The 8,833-nt window shown below is 40.8% G+C and overlaps 1 protein-coding gene across 3 annotated transcripts in view; it reads left to right on the forward strand.

Moving 5' to 3' along the window:
- Window positions 1-8,051, forward strand: part of rassf2a (Ras association domain family member 2a) — an 18,672-nt gene extending 10,621 nt beyond the window's left edge. For all 3 annotated transcript variants that reach the window (XM_010778579.1, XM_010778580.1, XM_010778581.1), the window contains exon 11: window positions 6,241-8,051. In XM_010778579.1, the coding sequence (XP_010776881.1) occupies window positions 6,241-6,310 (70 nt within the window). In that variant the 3' untranslated portion in view covers window positions 6,311-8,051. The remainder of the gene's footprint in view (window positions 1-6,240) is intronic.
- Window positions 8,052-8,833: the final 782 nt, after the last annotated feature.

An 8,833-nucleotide genomic window follows, 5' to 3' on the forward strand; every position in this document is an offset into this window, starting at 1 on the left:
CTTGGTGCGGGGAATTCGACACTATTATTACTCGGTTATGGTGCCGACAGACTCGATAACGAATTTTATATATGTGTTATATGTATGTATGTTGAGTTTTATTATGTTTTTTTCCACTAACAGGTTTCTTTTAATTCTTAATTTGGTTTCTTCTCATCCGTACGATTTTTTTTTTTCATTGCAAAACTTATAATCTTCATTTGGTTGTTGAATGTTCGGTTCCATTCGAATTGTTATCATTATACAATTATTATCTTTTTACATTTCATAGTTTTTCGTTGTTCAACAAGGTATGACGTTTACCGTTTAGTCCTCATATAATAATAATATAATAATAATAATAATAATAAACATAATAATAATATATGTTATGTGGTGGCAGTCTAAATTTTACACGGAACAAAATCTCCTCTATGAAAATGGTTTGCATATGATGCAACTGCAGAAGTTATTATTAGGAAAATAAAAAATCAAACTAGTATAAAAATTTCATACATTACTCTAAGTTATCGAAAGGATTCTTGACGAATGTGTGACTACTCTACAAGAACAACGTCGAAGAGGACGACCCCAATAAAATGTATTAAATCTCGTCATGCTAGTGTCGAGAATTAGGTCGCAGTGTAAAATGTGTGGGTCGTCGTCAGGACGCCATGTGACAAATTGTCAGCGACTGGGCCTAGTCTAAGTATTAGGATTCTCGGAAAAATAGGCCAGATGACACTTTCTAGACCGAGTGTCGACTCCTGGTTTGAATTTAACACACTTTCTAGGTCTCTGTCGTTGAGCCCGTCGTAGCACACATGACGAACTATCAATGTCTTATGGTATATGTTGTGTTATATGTAATATTTTAATAATTAAAAGCACAATATTTTTATTATTCTCAAAATTTTTATAGATTGTGTGTAGTAATCGTTATATAACGATCCTTTTCCACCTTCATGAGTCAATCATAGTAAAACTGTCATGAAAGGATCAAGTAAAATACGATGAAATAGATTCAGACCGTAAATCTCCTTTATGACCTTTATTTGGAAACGAGGTGATGTAAATAAGTTCGACATCTATGAGCAATGACAATTATGTTTGATAGATTAATAAATTGTATATACGAGTTAAACTTTTACACTCGTAAATAACCCTAATTTCTGGTTGACATTAATTCTTCAATTTTAACCGGGTACAACTGGTTTAGGTTTTGTTTTATGACGACTATATGATTAGTTATTGTTATTCCGCTTATTATATTACTATTATTATTATTTTATTGGCTCTATTTGTAAGACGTAGGTCATGAAACTGCGGTGAATTTTGCGATAAAATTAACCTATTATGCCGATAGCCCTCATGTGAAAAGGGGTCACTCGTGGTCGTAAGCGTGCATTAAAGGTGCCATTGTTTGTACTGCATCAGATGTAGACACAAAAAGCTCAGCTCGATGAAGAAGTGACCAGTGAATCTAACTCTCATTAGGTAAGTGACCGGGGGGGGGGGGGCGAGTGCGGATGAGGACTGAGTAATCTGTTCCTCTACTTTGTAAGAGTAGTACCTGTACTTGCCGAGACTACTCCAGTGGTCGATTCAGAAATAACGAAAGGTCTCTGCTGGGATTGGTAGCGTGTGTATCCTGTGTATTTATTGTTCCTCTTTGCATTATGTTATTAAATTTAATGGACCTTCTTACGGTATAGGATTTTATTGGGGAGCGTTCAGTTCACGACTTAAATTGGTAGAGTGTTTGGATGGATCCTGTCGAGTGTTTAATTTTCGGCTTTGTTGTGTAAAATTAAATTTTTTTTTCTTCTGTGGTGTGTGCGTTTTATTACTGTTTGTTGTGATCTAACTTGGTTGTTTTTTAGTATTTATTCTAGTGGTATGACATACGTTCTTTTTTTTTTTTCTTGTCTTCTTTCTGTGCTTTTTGTTTTTTTGCTTATGCTCGTGATTTTTATTGTCTTTTATAGTTTGGTATTTTTGTTAATTTGTTATTTTTTTTTTTATTGTGTTGTCTATTTGTAGAGTGGCCTCGCAAAGGAAACACAGTCTTTAATTCTGAGAAGATGTCACAAGCTTCGAGACTGTCACAGAGTCCAGCTACCCCTAGGAAGTCTGACTGTTGAGGTAGTCCACGTGCCAGTGACAACTAACCGACGCTCGGTTTACTGTCGGGTGATTATGGCACATCGACGTCGCATGTAAGCTCACAAATAAAAGCAGTGTTACTAAATTTGGTTCTGGTCGAATGCTTGAGAGGGCTTCGAGCTGGTTACAAAGACAGGTAAGACTTTACTAATGTCTAAATTGGATATATGGTGCACGACCCGAAAAAGGGGGACACCTCAGCCTCCGGACCATTTAAATAAGACCGTAAGTGAGTCTGATAATCTGGATTGTCTTCGTAACTCAATCGAGCCGAGTCTAGTGTCCAATCGTCAGGTGGAGGATATTTCTCGTTGAGGTCCAATTTCTGGGACACTTATTATACAATCTTTATACTTATGTAATTCTAAAACGTTTTTTTAATATGTCTTTATATGTGATGTTCACTGTAGACCGCAGCAAAACTTCTGGGAAAAGTGAAGGCGTATTTTTTTCGGAACCGTTCACTGGGTGCGGCACGCCCATGCATTGTACCACCTTGTTCCCCCTTCGGCCGCCACATTGCTAATATTGTACCTGGGGTTATTTCAAAGCTGGTCTTCGTGTCTTTTCAAACGTTGTATATAAGCTTACGTAAACTCCTGGGGTGGTGGAATATTAAAACCGGACGATCCGGCAGGTTGTCTGGGTCCTCGTCGGTTCGATCGTTATTGGCCGTGGAGCCTCTCTTAACTCGACCCCACTCCCTCTTGGTCACCTCTTCGACCCGTCGATCAGAACCACTCACCCTGCCCATCGTGGTCTTTAATCGGATTGAGTGTAGTGTTGTAACACTTTACATATCGATAGTATTATAGTCCATATTGATTCATCGTAGACTATAATCATGCAACTGACCGTCCTGACAACTATGACTTGGTATTGCTTTGACTTACGGGTTCAGTAGTCGGCAGTAGGAGCCGGGCAAGGATTCGGTTAGGGTTGTGTGCCACGAACGCATGGGCCCTCCCTCTGGCGCTCTATGCCGACCTTATGAACTCTGACCGGCTGTTTCCAAACACCTCGGAGGCAACTAATACGCAACATTTACCGACATCTTTCGTCCACCATCATGGCCCCTCCCACGTTCGGAACCTAACGTCGTCCACTCCGCCCATGCGGTGCCTCGGTCCTCACTGTCGGTGGTGCGGGGGTGGTTTGTGTGTCTGTCCCCCTTGTTGTTGTTGTTTCCTCTGCCGACCCGTCATGTCGGTGGTGTCGCAATGGAATGCGTTGGAGGTGTGATCAGAAATGCCACGGCACATGGCTCCCCTCTCTCTCTCCGTGCTCCCCCCCCCCCTCTCTCTCTCTCGTCGCTTCCCCCCTCTCTCCTACATTCATCCAAAAGGACTATTTCGACACCCTCATCACGACTCCCCCACCTACGGTGTTCGTGGTCCTCCGCTTCGCGTCGGGCCGAACCACGCCCCTTAGCTGTGATATAATGAGCATATACCACGGCCTGTCGTGAGCTATTGCTTAAATATATCCCTGCATTTTTGTTGTGTTGTTAATGAATAATGATATCTACATTATGAACCATTTGAATACTATTTATTTTCTGGGATTGTCTTTTAAATCTCTGGGTAAAGAGCTTTGTGCTTCTTGCTTGTAAATACCCTTGTCTTGAAACACATTTCTGATGTACTATAACTACTTTAAATTAATTATCTAAATAATACTTCCATTGTGTCAATAGCTGAACTGTCAAGAATCAGAGGATAACCTCTAACTAACTGACAAAGTAAATTTCCTTTGTCTTATTCTTTACAGATTATAAAATGGCGTCTCTCCTGCTGCGCCCCCCCCTCTCAGCGGCCCTCTGCCTGCTGCTGCTCGCCACCCTGCTGCCCAGCTGTGAGGCCCGGCGGGGGGGTGGAGGTTTTGGAGGTGGGTTCGGCCGAGGTGGAGGCCGGGGCTGGGGCCGTGGGGGGGGGCAGGCCTACAGACCGGTGCAGAGCAGCGGCCCCAGTGCAGGGAGAGTAGCAGGGGCCGCTGCAGCGGGGGCCATCGGGGGGGCCATGATCGGGTCTGCCCTCAGCCGCCCTGGGTATGGAGGAGGATATGGTGGAGGATATGGTGGAGGATATGGTGGAGGATATGGGGGGTATGGAGGGGGGTATGGTAACCCAAGATACGGTGGGGGCGGCTATGGCCGCCGGCCCGGCTATGACCAGGAGGGCTCTGGAGACATGGAGTACTACGCCGGGGCCTCCAGCGGCCCAATCTACAACAGCATCATCGTTGTGATTGGCTCCCTGATGTCCCTGTTGTTAGGACACTGGGCAGCTGGCATATAGAGACAGAGCTGCAGCCCAAACACACACAGACTGAAACAGCAACCCACAGCCGACAGGAAACAGAACTAGTCGGATGTGACCTTTTAATATAAGCCCTTGAATAATGTGGCCAATTTGTTTTCACAACACTTCAGTGACCCTCGATAAGGACAGGAGGATAAATGTAATGAGTTTAACCTCCACAACGTGTCCGTGTGACGCCAGCCTGCAGGTGTGCAGATCGACAAACCTGAATATGTTCAGATGGTTTTCGATCAGATCTTTCCCAAATTCATATTTCTCTTTCTAAGTGTCCAGTCTTTTTATAATTTTGATGATTGCATTGATGATCAAAATGTTTTCTCCATAGGGAGTCTGTAAAGATAGCGGAGGTATAAATGACATGTATAGTTAGGTTAAGACTACCTCAAGAAGTAATGTGAGTAACAGAGTTAAAGAGCAGCTATACACTTCATATGATAATGCCATTTATCTATATGTTACGTAAAAAGTGTGTTTTTAAATTTCTTTTTTTTTTAATCTGTGCGTCTGTGAAATTCTCTGAATATTGGGAGGGTTACATTTTCCGTACATTGCTTGTATATGTTTATTTTATCTAATTCAAGTTTTTATGTTAAATGTGCTTTCACGTTTATTATTATTGTTATTTAAATAAAAGAATATTAGAACAAAACTGTGTGTTGTATTTTATTTTGAAAAAGACACCATGATGTCTCTTTATCACAAAGTTAAACAGAATGTCAAGAGCTTCCAGGTCATGTGACCCAGTGACTCAAAATCAATGCAGCATTTTATTTCTACAGTAGGCAAGTAAGACACACCTCTTTTTATGGGATTTAAGCACTTCTTCTATTTTAAATAATTATCCTTGTGAAAAAAAAACATAAGTAGAAGAAGCACTGAAATCCAGTGTGTCTTGTTCATTTGACACACACACACACACACACACACACACACACACACACACACACACACACACACACACACACACACACACACACACACACACACACACAATGTTCGTATTTAGTCTCCTGATTTTAAATGGGAATTAAATAATTTGAGTGTTCCCAAAGCACCAGTGTTCTGCAGTTTGTGTGGGCCTACTGTACTGTTGCACAGTTTTGGAAGATTCATAGCTAACCACACTGAAGATTATGGATTATCTCATATTTTTAAGCCTCAATTTGTCCTCCCCCCCCTCTAACATCACCAGAAGTCATAATTTAAGGGGTCATTTCTCAAAAGATTCTTCCGGGGGAGGATCCCCCTGGACCGCCCTAGTATGGTTTGGTCACAGCCATTTCCATAGCCCCTCCAAAACTATTTTCCACCAGCCGCCACTGATTACATCTGTTAACGGCTAATGAAGAAAGATTGCAGTACAAAAGCTATACCATAATTAATGTTACAAAGTTCAAATTCACCGGCATTAAAATACCAAAACACAAGAACAAAATGAAAAGAGCATCTAAAAACTGCAGCAAAAACAAAAAAACTGCATCTTTGGAGAAATAATACAATCATGTTGTAATTTGCTTGCTTGCCTTTTTTATCAAATACTATAACTATTTCTAAGTATCAACAAATGGCATTGACATAAAGCATCAATTAAGATTAAACTGGTTCATATTGAAGGCTTTGGATGTCCATTGGGTTGTGGCTGATCTGAATAATATATTAATTTGAACACATGTGTTGTTGTTTTTTGAGTCTAAGAGCCTTTTACTAATAATTGTGTCACACATCACCCTTATTTAATTATTCTCTCTCTTAATGTCTCTGCTTTTCCTTGCAGGTATACGTACCTGCGGTGTATTATTGAGAAGCAGCTGGGGTGTCTTCCAGAGGGCTCGACGTGTATGTGATCTCCTCTAACTGTCAGAGGACCACACCCCCCACCGTCTGTGACAACATGACAAGAGTACGTGTTTCAGTGGTCACTCTGCTCCTCCTGAACTCCTGCCCTGCATGGAGTCCTGTTTTCTCTAAACCCTTCAAACAAATCAACCTACAGACAAAACTTTAACATGCTTTATTCATGTGCATGTTAAGTGGGACCATCTCAGCAATAGTCTTCTTTTATATTTGTCCTCACACACAGAAAGACATTCCTCTACTTCATTGCTGTATTTTTCAAAATGAGACGCCCATCTTCTGTTTACCCTTCAGATTGCAAGCTGATACCCACAATGTAAGCACAAACATCCTGTCATTTGGCTCTAATAAGGTCCCTGTAAATGGTATTCTTAAAGCACAAACGTACAAACTAAATGAAACTGAAATAAAGTTCCTGTAGTGGTTTCAGCGCAACGTCAGACCGCACAGTGTCTGTTGGTGTGAAACGACCAGCTGCGAGCCTTTCAGGTTCCTCGCTCTTTGAGAACGTGGTAATGTTGTGATTGGAGGAATTGAGCCGACCCTGAGCGGTGAAGTTCACTGCGGGGATTATTCAAGGTCGAGTCAACACGTAATCTGTTTATGTTGTGACCGTCAGTCTGTTGTTCTGCTGCAGACGTTGAAACTGAATGTTAAGGACATTTTATGATTGAGGTTAAAAGAGAAGTTTGGCTTTTTGTCAAGTACTTTCTTGAATAGAGTTGAATGTTTCTTGTATATTTGTATAAAAACAGCTGGTTAGCTTAGCACACCACAAAGACTGGAAACAGCTTGCTCTGAAGGTAATAAAACCAGCACAGCTCGACAATTAACACCAGTGGGTAAATAATAAAAGTAGAAGAATAATTTGTTGATGCTGAAGCTGGGTAACCATTCTGTGTTGTTTGAGAACCCACATTTAAAACAAAGGAGGATAGTATTAATTATTTAGGGCTAGAAAAAACAATATATCCTCTCGATCACTGAAGAGATATCGTGTGGTGAAAGTATGATCTCCTGTCAGCTCTGGGCGTTTCCCAGATAGAAATCCAGGCCACTAATCTGTAACACTCCTGGAGTATTCATACTGCAGTTTCCCCTCTAGATGCCACTAAAACTCACACACTGCCCCTTTAAAAGAAAAGTGGGGCCCCTGTTTGATTTCTGGACTGTAGTTCTCACTTGCAATCCTGCCTTATGAAAGATGACGAGAAGATGTCATGATGAGGTTTCAAAAAGCACAGGAAAACACGTTTCAGCATCGCCTTCACACAATGACTCCTGGACAGGGTTGGCCGGTCTGCACAAAATAATATTCATGGAGGCCATTTTCTTTCTTTTTTTTTGCATCCAACACAATGAAATCCCACAAGACTGTGAACTAGCCGATGATCATCTTTGTTGGAAGAATGTTTTTGCCTCCACATGTAAAGCGCTTTGCTTCTGTCTGCCTGGTATCTCTTATCAGCATTGTTGAAAAAATCTTGCCGTACAATGCATTAAGTGTCATCAAGAGAGTGTGTGTGTGTGAGTGTGTGCGATTCTGAGAGCGTGCATGTTATATTTTTAGTGACTCTGAAGACTTGCCTGCTTTTGTATTGTCTTTTTACAAAACAATGATCTGTAAAATGAGAAGAACTCATGCCACTACTTGGAAAATGTAGTTTTGTTTCATACAATTATTATTATTTAACAAATAAAGAGGTTTCCTTGAGAAAGTGTTTGTTGTGTGTATCAGTAATTTCTCCTCGTTCAGGTCTGTGGGGTGTTGAGGTCTCCATATTAGGTTGAATAATTCAAACGGAAGTTAATATAATCAAATATATTCTTGTATTAACCCACAATGAAAATGCATTATATTTGTTGTTGTTCGATAATCACAGTACATTCAAAACACAATTGGTTTGTTAAATTGAGTTTAGAGAAGCCTATTACCAGGGCTGCCAACATTTGAGTTCAGCTTGGAGTGAGATTTTTTTTTTGGCGAACCGAAAAAAGAAACGTTCATGTGTACAGTGTTAAAAATTTATTGAACATGCACAAACTAGGGTTTCCCATTAATGTACCGGGCGCTACAGTGGAATACGCGCACACACAGTGTACCCGCGACTCTTACAACGAAGGCTCGATAATCAGCTCACAGCATATAAAATGGCATATAGGTGTAAGCTGAGGTAAAGTCCTATTTTATAAGTGGAGGGGGGTCCTCACCTCCTCTAGGGGGGTCCGGGATTTATGGATATTTTACAAATCACTCCCCTTTTAAACTATTCTTGTTTTACTGTCATATAGTATTTCATAACTGTTTTTCATTTACTCTCATAAATGGTGACCAAAACGTATGAGACCCACTGAGATAACTAGACTAAAGTTAACTATCTAAACAGAGAGTCCCTTACCTCACTGAGCTGTATTTATCTCTCTCAGTCTGACAGGACAGAGCTCTCCCTCTCCTTGTTTTAGAAACAGCTTTTAATATCCGTTAAGCTAACCAGATGCTAACAACAACAATG

The sequence above is a fragment of the Notothenia coriiceps genome, unplaced genomic scaffold (assembly GCF_000735185.1).
Source record: "Notothenia coriiceps isolate Sejong01 unplaced genomic scaffold, NC01 NC01_scaffold00019298, whole genome shotgun sequence".
Taxonomy (NCBI): domain Eukaryota; kingdom Metazoa; phylum Chordata; class Actinopteri; order Perciformes; family Nototheniidae; genus Notothenia; species Notothenia coriiceps.